Source organism: Perca flavescens, chromosome 22 (genome assembly GCF_004354835.1).
Source record: "Perca flavescens isolate YP-PL-M2 chromosome 22, PFLA_1.0, whole genome shotgun sequence".
Lineage (NCBI taxonomy): Eukaryota > Metazoa > Chordata > Actinopteri > Perciformes > Percidae > Perca > Perca flavescens.
The window spans coordinates 15,476,550-15,493,215 of record NC_041352.1 but is presented as its reverse complement, the minus strand read 5'-3'; the positions used below and the strand labels follow the sequence as shown (position 1 = coordinate 15,493,215).

The following is a 16,666-nucleotide window of genomic DNA, read 5'->3' as shown; positions in this document are numbered from 1 at the left end:
GTTTTGGGTGGAATGTGTGGTTAGTGTTGTTCATTCTTCATGAATTACTCCCCAATTTTCAAATTGTGTAATTCTGAATGTCTGGTGCAACAGGCAGCTGTTCTCAGCAACAAAAAGACCTCTGCTGATCCCACTGTTCACTAGCTGCTCAACACCAAACAAAGGAGAGTTTATTGGAGAATAATGGACTTATAATCATCAGTTGTGTGGCCAGAAACATGACTCCAAATGAATGCTAATGTTGCTTCATGTATGCTGGATGTTTGAATAGGCAACTGTTTACTAATTAGCCATAATAAATATTATAAGTAAGTAAATAATACTAGTATAAGGTGATGAATAGCTGCTACTAATAATTGACATAATTGCACTGTTAAACTGTTTTTGATGTGTAATTGTTTTCTGACTTGTAGGTTGTCAGCTTTTCCTTTAGGTTTAGTTTTTAGAACTTGTCATTTCAGTACAGCTTGTTACAGTGCCACCAGGTTCCACCCTCCCTGTTTGGTCCACCTGTATTTTAGATTTAACCAAATTGTTTATGGTTATTTCTTTAATTTGTTTACTTTTCAGTGGAGCTAGTAGCCAGCTTGTGGTGGAGGCTAGGTGCGCTAGTGTGGTTCCCTTCAGTTTGTAGTGATATCACTGGGACGCGATTTGCAGTGATTGCAGTGAGCATGTGTGGTGGGTAAGTTGATGCACCCCTGAAATTACTGAAGCCTCTCGTTGATGTTAAAGCGTAACTCTCGGCAAAATGCAACCTAGGGTCTTTTTGTGACTGTACCAGAGTCAAACTTTCATTTAAAAGCATATTTAGGACGGAAGCGCCACTTTTAAGATTTACCGTATTTTAGTTTTTCGGTCAAATAGCCTTTTTGAATGGGAGTGATAGGGACACTTTTATGCTAGCCTCAAAATAGCCATTTTTAAAACACTAAGAAGGCTCGACACACCATGAAACTTTGCTCGAAGTATCACCAGGGGCTCTACACCTTAATAAAAGCATTGACAACATTGTGTACCCAGAGTTTACTAAAAGGTTTTGAACAACTCACCGTAGCTCTTGTTGTTTCCAGCCGCATCCACCTTGGCAGTCAAAACAAGTCGATGAATGAATGAATGGACTCCATAGGAGGAAATGTCCTTCTTATATGAGGCTCCTTTTTCAACTACAAGGTCAATATTGTTTTTCACTAACGACAAAACAACAAATTATCCGTGCATTTATATGGAACTAAGCTTTAGGAGCTTTTTGTCTTTACTCTCCTCCCTGTTACGTTTCATTCGGAAATTGACTGTTTTTGACTGATAAAAACAGTGTTGAGCCTTCTTAGTGTTTTAAAAATGGCTATTTTGAGGCTAGCATAAAAGTGCCCCTAGCACTCCCATTCAAAAGGCCATTTGACCGAAAATACGGTAAATCTTAAAAGTGGTGCTTCCGTCCTAAATATGCTTTTAAACGAAAGTTTGACTCAGGTACATTCACAAAAAGACCCTAGGTTGCATTTTGGCAAGAGTTACGCTTTAAACTAGAAAATGAAGGAATAGAAGTGCCTTTCTCTGGCTCACCATTGCTAGGGGCTGTTATTCAAGTAACTGGTGATAACCTTGGTTTATACGGGCTGTTTGGTTTTTTGCTGCAACATATTGTTGTAGATTTTGTTTAACCACGAAGGAAAAGTTTCAATGTGTCTTCACTGAAGATCACCCTGGCTTGATTTTTCATACAAAAGAAATCCATGCAGAACATTGTTCAGCTCTATACGAAAATCCTATGTTGATGACATTTGGTGTCAAGACATGCTTGCTCAATACATTGCGTTTTTCTTCACACCTCTGACAACTATGGAGTTGACATCACCCACGACCTGCTTGAAGGTGTAGTGCAGTACAAACGGAAACTTGTCTTTCAATACCTTGTCGAGGATAAACTTATCTTTGGAATCATTGTCAGAGTTTCAACTATGGTTATACTGAGAAGAAACAGGCGCCACGTGGGTTGAAAATGAGGGCATGGTGCCTTGTGCGAAATGCTCTTCATTTTTGGTGATCTAGTTGAAAGAAATAAGTTATTGGAACCTGCTCCTCCTCTTGCTTCAAATCGTGAATATAGTGTTTTCACCTACAGTATATAGTTGTTACTAATGGTATGACATCATCTGAAGCATTTTATTAATTAATGATCACAAGCTATTCAAATCTTTGTTTCCTGAAAAAAAAGACTTATTCCAAAGCATCATTTTATGATCCTTTACCCAAGGTGTATTTGTAAAATAGGCCCACTCCTTCATGTATGGTGCATGAGGTTTGAGGCCAAACAATTATTATTATTATTTTTTTTTTAAAGATCTGTCAAGAATTTCAAATATATAACAAGCATTGGTCAAACAACACCAGAGACAGCTAGCTTATCACTGGGAGAATTTTAATTTTCAGAGGTTTGAGTTTGGTCCAGTGAGGAAGGAAGTGATTGATAGCTTGGAGGGTGGTGAGGCTTTAATTGCAATGTTAGTTTTTCACGATTGCTATGACAATTTATTTCAATACTTTTAACAACTTTCCTAAACTCTTGACGCACCAACACATCTACAGTACACAATTGGCAAAACAGTTAATTTCATGCTCAAAATCACACATTGTAAACTAAACTCCAACATTAATTTTCTAAATACAATAATACAGTCTGTATAGACTGCATTTGAAGTTGAAGGCTCATCTATTATTTGAGTGTCCATATTGTAAACAGTACTTGTTGAAACAGTGTCCCGGTGTAAACAAATAAGGTGTTTCTTGAACCCTGAATAAGTGCAAAAGAATGAAGAAAATCCCGGCTGTCCACATTGCAAACGTAATGTCTTTCCTGGATATAAACCATGGTAAAATCTAAAATGCTGACAAAGCAGCGCAGAACTTCTGTGGTGTAACTTGCAGATAAAACAAATCAACCTATTTGCATCCAAGGATGTGTGTCACCTCAGATACTTGTGTTCAGCAGTCTTGCTCTGAGCTCCTTCACACAGGGACTTTCCTCGGTACTTCCCACATCAATGTTGAACACAGTGGTTTGGATAAATGTGTAAAGGCTGTTAAGGGATTCTTGGTAGTTAACACTGAAGATGAAGTGGGCCTTGAAGAGTTCATCGAAAGCTGCCAGGGCTGACTGAGCCTTGCAAGGGATGGCCTTGTAGTCAACAATGATATAGAATCTTTGGAGGTTGTTCTCCTGTTCACCCGCACCAACACACAGGACGATGGGCTGTCCTGGTTCCAAACTCTCAAGGAAGGTCTCAACACTGGCGCCAATCTGAAAAAAACAGAACCATGAGGAACCATTTTAATGGCCCACTACATTACTAAAAACGTATGTGCCTCTTCACAAAAAGTGGCATTGTGAAAAGAACTAAATTAAAAAGCATATTAAAACATTGCATACCCTCAAATATCTCACAACATGTTTGACTGCTTGATGTGAGCCAATTTTAGGACTCTTCTTGGGTCCTTTTGCAGTACGGGGAAGTATGTGAACCAGCAGTAGGATGCTTGACAGGTCACTGTCCCAGCCTAGGGGGAAAGCAGAAGAAAGTAGAACATTGTAAGAAAGACTTACATGTGAAAATAAATATATCCATATTATGCTACATACAAGATTTTGGAATCAGGCAAGTAAATTAATGTTTTAAAAAGACAATGAGCGATGCTTACCAGACTCATCTGAGGATTGATGCCCAGACAAGAGGTCTTCAACATACTCATTAGAATTCTTGCAGTCTGCCAGGATTCTGGGTTTAAAGTAAGTGGGCCATTTTGAGACCAAGAAGGGGCCAAGAATCTGTTAGAAACCTCCTCCTCTCCAAACATCACAGTGAAGTCGTGATCAATCTACAGAAGAAACTCCTTAAAGGTGCCAACAAGAAGGAATTGGTTGAGTCATGAATACGCATTGTGGAAGTAACCTACGTGCTAAAGCTGCTGCAGTGATGGCTCAACCAGCTCCTTCTTGTCGGTTATTGGCTGGAACACTGTTTGTTATGGTTCGTGAGCCAGGCTGGCACAGTTTGTTTTTGTTGCCGTTTGTGGAGCCTGAGCTGTCTTCAGAGACCGCGTTTTTTTTACAGTGTGGTCAGGGGACAGGCAGCTAGCGGATAGTGAGGAGCTGTTTTCTGTATGTGACAAAAAATGTTGTAGCCGTGCAACCATCCACACATTTTCAGTATGTTTATGCTTGTGTAACTAAAAGTGTAAACCTTAAATACACATTGTTCACTTAAAAATAAATAAATTAATTGTATCGAGAAAACGTGGAAAAACATCCAGGACTGTTGAGGAATTTTGCTGGTCTTGAACTAGTGTCTGACGGTATTGAAATGTTGCCCTCATTTTCTCCTTGACAACCAATTCAATATGGAGATAACCTCATAGCATTCCTTGCCAAACAGCTGCTTGTCAGTTAGGAGAAAATCCCTCTTGCTCTTTGGACGATCTTGATAGGTAGTGGTGGTTGAGCATCTCCGGGACTGAACTGCAGTGTTGCGCTGGACTGTCTTTATCCTCCAGGCCAAATAACCAGATCCACTGTCAGCATCATAGAAGTGCTCATGTAAAATTCGAGAAGAAAGAACAAAACTAAACATAACTGATGGGTCACAGCAATACAAGGCAAATTCAGAATAACCTCCCTGCATAAATTTTAGTATAAGCCATACATTTACAAACTTAGATATCCATTTTTTGAGTAAGGATCACTGAGGTAAGGAAATAGGGACGATGCCAAGAGCGTATTTTGTTCGCACATAGGTTGGTTGGATCCTCCTTTTAAAAGTAGAAAAATATATTCTTTTTCAAGCTTTAACATTGTATACAAGTATAGAAATAAGCTTTTGTGTCAAATAATCAAAACATCTTGAATGTCAAACTAAAATAAGAATTATTATTATTAATAAAGCAAAAAAAAGACAGTCATCTCTAAAGTAAACCTTATTAATGCAAACAAATTATTTGTATTATCATGATAACTATTAGTCTTTATTTACAATTCCCTTTGCTTCTTTTGCACTGATCATACATTTTCAGGGATGTGTTCCCATTGGCTAATTAATTTGTATAACTTAATTGCTTTAATAGTTTTGCTCCAGAGATTACTTTTTTGCTCCAGTACCAAGTTTTGTTTAATTATTCTGACACAAATTTGTTTCCATAATCCCCTTTTTAATGAGCAATAGGAGACCACAATAATTAAATAGTTTTTAATAATGGAACAGGATTCTGTAACAAATGCACGTTGTTGATTTAAGATGGGCAGGGTTTCCCGCAGAAAATGTGTTAGTCAAGGTGGTAGGGTTTCCCTTTATCATTTATTTAAATGTGAATAAACGACTGTAATACCCACCGCCAGCAAATGCTATTTCCGTTGTGATTGGTGGTATCTTGACAACTCACCGTTACCTTGTTTCCTACAGACTGTGTTGAATCAGTTACTTTCTCAACAAAGTTACTGCTCAATAATCCAGTTTTACAAGTTTAAAATAAACATAATGTTGCATGAAATATCCACCCCAGGTAGGGCCAGGGACAAAACTGTATGCTTTTTTTTTATCAGCAATCTCTGACAACTAGTACTCAGAGGTCTTCAGGACATATTTTAAAGTGCACATATTGTGCTTTTTGGCTTTTTCCCCTTTCCTTTATTGTGTCATATATCTTTTTTGTGCACATCATAGGTTTACAAAGTGAAAAATCCTAAAGTCCACCCCAAACCATCTCCAACAGAAAACACTGTTCACAAACTGCTCCAAACAGCTCTATTGTAGTCCAGCCTTTACTTCCATGACGAACGTGCGGCACTTTAACATACGTTATAATGCTTGGCTAGCTGATAGAATGGCACCCCCTCATACTCTGCTTCTGACTGGCTGGTTATCCTTACCTAGCTACTGCACATGTGCGTTTCCCAACAAAGATGGAACAGAAGTGAGATGCCTTACTCTGTTGCTAAAACAGGGTGAAAAGAGAAGCTGCAGCAATGTGCAGTAGCCTACAACAAAAATATGGTGTGTTTTTTTTTATTAAACCATGTAAACCTTTTCTGATATAACCTCTAAATACAATTTATGAACCTGAAAATGAGCATAATATGAGCACTTAATGAAGCTCAGCGCAAATTCTTTCAGGAAGACGTCATTAACCAAATCACTACTCATTCTTAAATCAAATCAGCTGTTCAAGAAGGGACGCTGTCAGTTAAACCAATCAGACTCGGCCACGAGATTCAAGGGCCAATCACAGCCTTACAACTCTGCTTTACAGTTTTTTCCAACTGCTTACACACAAAATCTTTTCATGTCACACGATTTTGGAAACCTCTCACTCAAAGTGCAAAACTACACAGCAAATCTCCAAAACCATAAGCTATTTCTCAGCCTTTCACTCAGCTTTCAATTGCATAACACTTTTTTCAAAACATTACACACAATTCTCTACCTAAGACACAAAAATCTAACAGGAAGTGACTTGCTATCCATTTCTAAACACAACCAATCAAAATGCTACACTTATTTACCAGGGCACACACACACTTCTCACATTTGCAAAAAACATTATGTCATAACTGAACACTAACCAATCATTGCTTTAGTATAGGCCTATACATAGGTCAAAGGTCAGATTTTCCTGTTTTGAACAATAGATGCCAACAATAGACAGAGAGCAAGGGGAGTAGGAGGAAGAGACAGGGGATAACAACGAGGAGGAGGAGGAGGGAAGAAGAGTAAGAAGGAGAGCCATCTCTGATGAGATCAGGGAGAGAAGCCCATCTTGAGTAGCTTTATAGTGGCGTCCATACTGCATGCAACTATCTAATGACTATTTCAGCATTACAAATCAATCAGACTTTGTTTTGCACAAAGTGCATACAATTCTGTCCCCCCCCCACACACACACACCCCCGCCCCGACACACAAGCAAACACTCACAACACACACACGCACGCACACACACACACACACACACACACACACACACACACACACACACACATATTCATTATTCTAAAAATGATACCTTTGGTTTACATATGTTTGTACTTGTATTTTCTTGTTTCATGCTACTGTATACAACACTGAGCTACTCTTCCAAACGTAACGTTGTGCCCAATAAATATTTTCTGTTTTACTGTAACATTAGATTGTTTTTTACAGTGCACTTTTCAACCACTCTCAGCAGATGACTTTCTCTCTGGAACATTGTAAATGTAGCTATAAACCTATGAAAGACAAAAGAGCTTTAGATTTAGAACAACAGTGTGTACATGGTATATCCAAAAATGTACTATTATGAAAAAAGTGTTTGCCATTTGATTCAAATGCTTCATTTTGAGATGAGTTATTTTGAATGCAGTGTTTCATTTTGAAGGAGATGTGAGGCATTTTGCATTTTGTGTGTGCAGTTTTAGGAATTGTGTGTAGAGTTTTGAAAAAAGGAGACATAGTTTTGAAAACATGTGTAAGCAGTTGGAAAAAACTGTAAATCTGTTCTCTCCTTGTGCTGTCAGCTGTCGTTTCAGGCAAAGCGCTCGACCCTCCTCCTCCCCTGCCGCCTCCGGTCGTTGTGTTTCTCCCGGCTGACCGCTCCGTTGCCTCTTCGGTCCGGTCTCTGGTCTCTTCACCGCCTCCACCAGTGTCTGGACTCCATCGGGGGGTTATGTTCCTATTTCCTACCCCTTTAAGAAGATTAATTCGATGGAGTCCAATCTCCAAAAGACTTTGTACATTCAATATCATACAGTTGTATAATAAATATCTTTGCATATCTGCAAACGAAGTCTCTCCTGATTGAAACATGTATATCATAATTTTGTAGAAATCAAAATAACTTTAAGGATTTTTATTGAAGCGATTAAACAAAGTTCTCCATGCTTGATCAATGAACCAACAATAAACATGTGCCTGTGAATGGTCGATAAGACAAGAACAGCTTACTTGCAGTAGGCGGGCCGTTACCAAAAATTAGGAAAGTAAAGACCTTTTTTACTGACTCTGAAAAACACCACCCACCACATGGGTGCTGTCCATTTGGAGGAGATGCACTGCAGTACTTAATGCAGTTGGCCACACCAGATACTGAGTGTTACTTTTGATTTTGACCTCATGTTCACACAAATACTGTATTTACATGTGGCGTTTGCATGAAATATAGTTTTGAGTTTACATGCAAATAAACGAAGGAAAGAAACTGCTCCTCCTAACTTGAAAATGATCACATTAAGTATTACAAGTAATCCTGTGGAAGTTGTCTTCCATCTATGAATACTTTAAATAGCCTACATCTGTATCATATTTAAGCAATCGTCCGACCCAAGCCAGACCAAATCCTACACGCCACAGTTAGAAATCTTGAAACTGTTGACTGTACCACAAACCACACTTGTTACTTCAAATCACTGCAGCTGTGCTCAGCTAAATTTGTGTCTGCCTATTTGTTACTCCCTGGACTTCACACGTGAGTCACATCCCTGTTCATCTTGTGACTACTGTTCCTTTTTCTTAATCACATCCTGCATGGTTTTTGTTACCATTAACAAATGAAATATAATGTCACTGAGTCCATAATTGAATTTTGCCTTCATTTTGAATGTGCAGGGATTAAAATGGTCTCCTTGGATTAAGTTCCTTGTGGAAAGTATTGAATTCATGCCACGTCCAGTTTAAAAAGAGAAAAAAGTGAAATAAGTCAAATCTGATTGAGTCTTGCTGAAAGCTTGTGTGGCTGTAAAAATCCTTAGATTGTAAATCATGTCACAAAGTTGTTTTAAAAGGCTGATTGCACATTGCTTGAAATCTCAGGATAGTGGAAGTTTCTGTTGGAACCTACAAGATTTGAAGTAGATTTATTGACAAAAAGTCATGAGTCAAAGGTTCAGATTTTAAGTTTTTCCCACAGACTATGGCGTGGCTGTTTGTTTTCTAAGCCTTGTAATAGTGTCAATTTCTTGAATTAGTCTACACAAAAATTGAATGCCTGGTCTGGCATCTGCCTCCTCAGTCATTTGAAGATAGTCCTGTTCCTGCTTGTTGTAGGAATGTTTTAGTGATTTTTAGTGAGTGTTGAGGAATTTCAGAGCAAATAACACAGAATGTAAGTGAAACTCAGATAATACTGGCAGTAAACGCCAGTGAAAATACAACACTACTTTAACCTAGTATTCAAAAGCATTTGGACTTAAATGTATTACCAAGTGACAAATTACAGAGTTAGTGAGTTAACATAAGTTAGTAACTTACTCTCAACATGTTGGGTCAGTCGGACAAAAGAAAATGGTATTTATTCAAATTTGATGTGACAGACCCTTAACTGTGTAAAGGACTCTAAGACTTGATGGGCAAATGTGGCCAATACATGCTGCTGCAAGATGCGACTTAAGAAAACTTACAATGTCAAGCAAATCAATTGTAATAACAGAAATAAGTCACAGACACTGTAAGATAGGCACATAATCTTTCTATGCAGTTATAGGACATTGTGAGCAAACAAGAAAATCAATTTGGCCTTATGTTTTTGACTTTTATCAATATTTATCACCTTTAAAGTCTGACGTGTTGATCTTTAATCAGATTATTGGGATTCAGTTAATTTAATTCAAATTTCCATTGAAGAATATTTTCAGTTTTGTGGTATAAACGTTCACCGGAAAATGGAGAAACAAAGTCACAGGCGGTTTAGTCAGCTTGTTCAACAGTTACGTTTATGTGAGAGCACCAGAGTGCAGAATATAAATGTGATTCTAGTTATGTTTCAACCTTTGGGTTGAGTACCGGTGCTGCATACCAAGTAATTACAGACTTTAACTGTGGTTAATTAAAGAGGTTGAAATATATATATATATATATACCTTAAAACAAATTGATAAAGTTAGTAAAGTAATTTAAATGTTGTTAAATGCATCAATAACTGCCATAGATTTGACATTTTTAGAAAAATTATTAAATTCAATGTAACAATGTTAACATATACATATATACATGTATTGTATACTATGAAACAAGTTGATTCACCTCCAGTGCAGTGGGTGTGATTCATAAATGTGTGCTTAGTTTACACAATATTGTTCAAACAATATGGAGGTATTTGTAGACTGCATGACTCATCCAAATGCCTTACAGGCTGGGGCTGGGTCACGGCTCAGAGACTGTGCATAAAACACTTTTGTTTAAGATATGTGGTCATCTTTCAACAGCTTTGTATGAAGCCTGAAACCTTAACATGGTTTATAATGCAACAAACTAAATTTACTTTTGAATGATGCAGTGTTTGGTGTAAATAATCAAATTCATTAAAGAATACACATTTTATTTTAAGGTGCATGTTGACTATGTATTGGAAATGAAAAAGCAATAATGTCTTCTCAAATATGTTTAATGTTCATCATTGTGATTATTTTTGTACATTTGTTATTGTGGTATAAAGTCACGGCACTTCATCACTTCAGCACTTTTAAGCCACAACTATGTTGCACTTTTGTTATAGGGCAGATATTATGGCTCGACACTGACAAATGTTGCTTTACGTTTAGCCAACATTTAACCTCTTGGAAGTCCATATTTCTACTGAAATGCATTCTTAAAAAGGGACCTTTAGGTTGAAAAGTAATTTATTACACTGTATGACAGCACACCTATAGGAATCAGCTTGTTCCAGATCTTTACTGAAGTTGCATGATGTATAGGTGAAATATAAGTTACTAAAATGTACCACATGATGTTAAACAGAAAAATATACCTAAAATGTATAAACCGTGAACTAGTGTTCAGATTGAGGAATACTTTAGGAAACAGTGTTCATTAAAAATATTACTGTACATTATTTAGGGACTGGGGAAAAGGCTCATACTTCTTGGGTATACTCATTTTCCCAAATTTAGCCTGCCATTTTTGCATCATTTGAAACTTTGGGGATCTCCAGAGTTTAAAATAAGTTATGTGGGTACAGTTTTTGCCTAAACAGGCATGTTTAAAAATTCAGGAAATAAGTTAGTTGTAGCCCAATGTTATTACACAAATCTATGTAAACTATGTCAGACTGGATCTTCGGGATTTCACAAAGAAAAGAAACACTTAATACCACAATCAATCTGATTCATTCATTTATTCAGCTCGTACAACATAGTTCCATCTTGACACATTACAGCATGATCTACAGTATGACAAAGTCTGTTCAAACATGTTAGAAATGGGAACTGCATATAGCATTGTTTTAGAATTAAAAAAAGGACAATTGGATCAGAACGGATTATAATGAGATGGCAGCCTGTAGTTACTGATGATTTGTTCAGGATCCCATTAGAAGTACTGAATAGGGTCTTGGTGACTCTTGGAGTGCTGCATATTACTCAGCTCTATGTCTCCTCCATGACATGGAAGTTTTTTGTAAACACGGAGGTGAACATGTTCATCTCCTCCCACATGGACCTGCAACGAAGGAAAAGTAAAGTTACAGAAGATCTTGGCCATTTAAAATGTAGCAGAAACAAAGCACAACACTGGTTTTCTATGTCTAATTATACATCTAGTAGACACAGCAACATTAGAATTTCTTTGAAGTCATGTTTATGTCCCCCTGAAGAATGTAAGTCCAATATTAGCTCTCTTTAAGCTCTGTAGTGGTCTGAGAAAAAAAATCTTGTTTAGCTGCTAAATGCTCCACTAAGTTACTAGTGGCCATTTGTCAGTAAAATCAAAATCAAACCTAAACTTAAATCAAAGGACTACTGATTCACCATGGGCATGTGGTGTACACAGGCAAAGAAGTCCACCTTCTGTGCAAAGTTCTGAGTTTCTCATGATTTATTTCTCCAAAAGTAAGCAAACAAAGGAATAAAGAAATCATGGTTCTTGTTGCCTCTTAAACTGGTAAAAATTTAAAATAAAACATAGGCCCACCTAGGTGCATGCTGGTTGTACCTAACTATATAACAGAGTGCCCAGTGACAAATTCATAAACAAAACAAAATACTAATTACGCAAAAACTAATAAATATGCTACAAAAGAAAATACTATCAAAAAAAACTAATCTAAAGCAAACCTAGAACAATCAAACAATACTACTCATTAGTAATTCAACAAAATACTAACAAGTGGATCCTTCAGTGTTCACCAGCTAGAGTCTAACTGTCTGCTGTTTGGTAGTGCACACTGGGGTTTTTAGAGCTTTTTCACCATGCTGCGAATAAAAATGATGCTACAGTCTCGAGTGGTGAGAGTGAACCAATACAATATTACAGTTTTTTCCAACTGCTTACACACAAAATCTTTTCATGTCACACGATTTTTGAAACCTCTCACTCAAAGTGCAAAACTACACAGCAAATCTCCAAAACCATAAGCCATTTCTCAGCCTTTCACTCAGTTCTTAATTGCATAAAACACTCTTTTCAAAACATTACACACAATGCTCTACCTAAGACACAAAAATCTAACAGGAAGTGACTTGCTATCCATTTCTAAACACAATTAATCAAAATGCTACACTTATTTACCAGGGCACACACTGTTCACATTTGCAAACACATTGAACACTAACCAATCATTGCTTTAATATTATACCTATACATAGGTCAGAGTAATAGACAGAGAGCAAGGGGAGGACACACACACACACACACACACACACACACACACACACACACACACACACACACACACACACACACACACACACACACACACACACACACACACACACACACACACACACACACACACACACACACACACACACACACACACACACACACACACACACACACACACACACACACATGAAAGACAAAAGAGCATTAGATTTAGAACAACGGTGTGTACATGGTATATCCGTACTATTATGAAAAAAGTGTTTGCCATTTGATGCAAATGCTTCATTTTGAATCGAGTTTATGGTATTTTGAATGCCGTGTTTCATTTTGAAGGAGATGTGAGGCATTTTGCATGAGCAGTTTTAGGAATTGTGTGTAGAGTTTTGAAAAAAGGAGACAGTTTTGAAAACGTGTGTAAGCAGTTGGAAAAAAACTGTAAAGTTACGGGCCAGAAAACCAGAACCAGCAGAACTCACTAGATCATAGAAATTAGGGGTTTGGTGACTTTTCCTGTGGGTTCATAACTACAAAGTGACACCTTTTACATAAAATTAGTTATGTGATCCATTGTTTATTTAAAAGAAATATTGACTGCAGTCGCTTTAAATATCACTTGATCTTGTTGCAACAGAGTAAAAGTCGTTTCTAGTCATCGATCTGTTCTGGAGGGAGCTCCAGAAGTCCTGAAAAAGAAATCTCATCTTTCAGGACTTTAGGGCCTCCGTAGTTTTGCTATTATGCTTTTTTTGTAAATAAAATTTACCTTGATGAAGTAGTTGGTCCCAGCCACTACCTGCTGCGTGTAGCTCTTGGCTGTGAAAACATCATACGTCTTCCCTGCTTTTGCTTCTGCACTGGCCTTTACCTGAGTAAAAATGAAATCATAGCAACATCAAAATAATACAAGTCGTGTTTACGTGCGGGGATAGTTTTGAGAGAAGAAACTCAACGTATATACTATTCCTTTGTATCTACTTACGTGATCACAAATCTTCTGAATTTCTTCGTCAGCTTCAGCCGGAGGGGAAGTTCCTCCACACATCATTGGCATTGTGACAGCTTTAAGTGGCAAAAAGCAGCAAAAAAACGACAGAAAACGATGTGGTCTGAGGCAGTGAGGCGATTAAATAGTCAGGGAGTCATATGACTGTATTTCGGGTCATACCATCGGCGTAGGGGTGTTAACCTTTTAAACGGTGTCACAAACGGACTAAAACAACACATACCGTCTCTGAGTTTCATAGAACTATTACAGTTATGTTTTGGTATTTCTAGTGTTAATCGTCTAAAGCATCACGAAGGAAGTCTCTTAAAATATATTGAATAGGTCTCTTTGTTCTCCCTCTTACAGACAATATGGTTTAGTCCGAGGCGCGGCTGTGTATGTGACAGCTGACTACCCTGTTCAATAACATTGCTGGGAAGTGACTCAATTCAGCCAATTCAGCCAGTACATATTTGCCTGGTTTTATAATACATCCATGATAAAGACTGGTTGGAAACGTCATGAAAAACTTGTGTTTTCCTCTTTTTACAGTTTTCTGCTGTGCAACACGTACTACATACTATGGTGATGATGGAGCAGGTGAGGATGGACTTTGGATGTTTTTGGCTGCGTTTCAATAGTGGTTCCACATGTCCTCGTTCGCTTCTCCTAAGCCGCTCGACTCTCGGAGGGCTGAGGGAGCGAGTGAACGATGATCAATCCAGAGGTGAATATCACCCACAATGCATTGCACTTATGCATTTGGTTCAAGACAATACATCCATGGTTAGGTGGCAGTAATGTATAGCCTACAACTGCTAAAACTCCAGTTGTTGACCACCAGAGGAGAAGATGAATAAATACATTTGAACATTTTAGTTTTGTCATTGTTAGTTTGATATTTTACTAAAACATGTAATATAACTAATGTCAATTAATATTTACTTTATACGTTTTATTTACTAGATAGGCTAGTTGTATATGTGATTTCTTTAGATAAATTCTGTTTTTGCGAGATGTAAGCATTAATATAATTAATCATGACACAGATCACAAATTTCTGAATCTGAAACTCATGCAGCTGATTAACAGGCCTCATTGAAATGAGTCTGCAGGTATTGTGGTGGAAGTTTTCCTTGAAGCAGCAGCGTTTAGTAATATCAATGATCAAAATGAAAATGAATAACGACTGTTTGAGAATTAAACCAAAGTTTGGTCTTTGAGTATTTATTTACATTTGCAAATGGAGAAAACAGTTTCAAAAGTACACGCAGCACAACTGAAAATGTCGTTCTAACCTAAAATCTAAACATCAAAACATCATATAGTGAAGACCTCTGTTAAGCCACCCCTCTAAATGTCTTTAGCATGCTCATAGTTGAAGAGAGGACATCATTAACAGTCAAACCATTGTCTCACCTTCCCCTCTGCTCTCTGTTCTTAACATTAGCCTAAACAACAGTTTTATCTCAGGAGACAGAAACCTACGTAGTTCTCACTGTCGTAAACAGTCATCGGCCTTCTCTACTTCTATCTAAGCAAAAAGTCAACAATGTGAGGAGCTTCAAGCTAGTAAAACTAAATAACTCTCTAGGCTATAGTTGACGGCGGTAGCTGTTTCCCCTCGCTGGTGCTTTAAAAGTCTACAGGAAGGAACAGAATTATGTGGAGGTTTAAAACAATCTTTAAACAAATGGTTAATATCATTAAACAAATGGTTAAAATAAAATTTGCCACCACAGTTCACCCTTTTGATTACAAAATAATCACAAAAATAAATTTTACTTTTAAAGATTCAACCCTTATTATAGAATTAATCACATAACCAAACCTTACTTCTTAAGATTCAAACATATGGATATACTTGTCTATTGAAACAAATGCTGTTTTTCAAAGAGGTACAAAAAAAACCTTTTGGTAGTGGCGAGCGTTCACGTCTAAAAAAAAATTAAAAAAAATGTAATCAGTCTCACAAAGTATCAGAAATGGTGTCCAAACATTATTATCATATTCAGAAAGACGGAATACGTCAGAAGGCTCAATCATATTTACCATAAGAATGAAGAACTCTTTTTCTTGATAACGACATAGCAAACAAAACAAATCCGAAGACCAAACATAATCTGCTAAAAACCCTGGACCTGAATGTCACTCAGGTTAATGTCAAATCAGACTAGTGCCTTATAATTTGTGTAAAGAATGTGTTATGTATTTAAACATTAAAATAACCTGGTGTGAAGTGTGAACATTTACTAATTTCATATTTACCCATACGCATGTACCGCTCAAAGTCCATTGACAACCCATGGTTAAACCCCAAGTACTGCAAACTCATACGGCGAAGTTGCTGAATACATGGTATAAGTTTAAAATTTTTCCATAAAGCTGTAATTAATTTACCCAATGCCATCAAATGCTTCCCTCTTTTGGTTATTTTAATATAAATCAATTGAAACACGCTTAGTGCAATTATCAAAGCTCTCACAGAGTGAAATTTGAAAAGAATCAGAATCAAATTGACCCCTCCTTGTCTCTAACCTCATTACGTGCTGTCAGAGCACAAATAAAATTCAGTTATTCTATGTGTGTGGTATTACTGAAAATAGCTTATTTCTGTAAGCGAAAAAATAGTGAACAAACATAACAAAAATCATTATAACCTACATCACGCATATATTTCTTAACTATACCAAGTCATGCACTAGTAGAAAATGTATCTATTAGATAATCTTTCAAAAGTCTTAGTCAAATGTGGTGTTTATGTGTGTCGTCAAAATGTGGAAGGTGAAATTACTTAAATGTAATAAAAGATCCACAAGGAACTTTTCCTAAGTTCTAAAGCACACAACAAAATGGCCTAGGTCTTTATACTTAACTTTGTTCAATATTAACAATATTGGTGTTTAGGAATAATTTACTTTCTTTATCAGTAATCTATCAGTTGAGTTTGTGTGGTCATGAGGACCACATAAGGTACAAAACCCCAATTAGCCCCAATTTAGTAGCATTTGTATGCCAAACATCCCAATGCCTATTATTGGAACATAAGAGTGGACATAGT

General features: G+C 37.1%; 1 protein-coding gene and 1 long non-coding RNA gene across 2 annotated transcripts; both read right to left on the bottom strand.

Annotated features, from left to right (window-relative positions):
• Nucleotides 1-3,210: 3,210 nt before the first annotated feature.
• Nucleotides 3,211-3,821, bottom strand: LOC114548930 (uncharacterized). The gene is made up of 3 exons (XR_003691467.1): nt 3,700-3,821; nt 3,431-3,558; nt 3,211-3,301 (listed from the first exon to the last, which is right to left on the bottom strand). It is a non-coding gene; the product is annotated as an uncharacterized LOC114548930 (long non-coding RNA).
• Nucleotides 3,822-11,117: 7,296 nt separating this feature from the next.
• On the bottom strand, nt 11,118-13,747 carry LOC114549193 (cystatin-B). Its single transcript, XM_028569418.1, has 3 exons — nt 13,600-13,747; nt 13,384-13,485; nt 11,118-11,456 (listed from the first exon to the last, which is right to left on the bottom strand). The coding sequence occupies exons 1-3, from the start codon at nt 13,669-13,671 to the stop codon at nt 11,328-11,330; spliced, it is 303 nt and encodes a 100-aa protein (XP_028425219.1). The 5' UTR covers nt 13,672-13,747; the 3' UTR covers nt 11,118-11,327.
• Nucleotides 13,748-16,666: the final 2,919 nt, after the last annotated feature.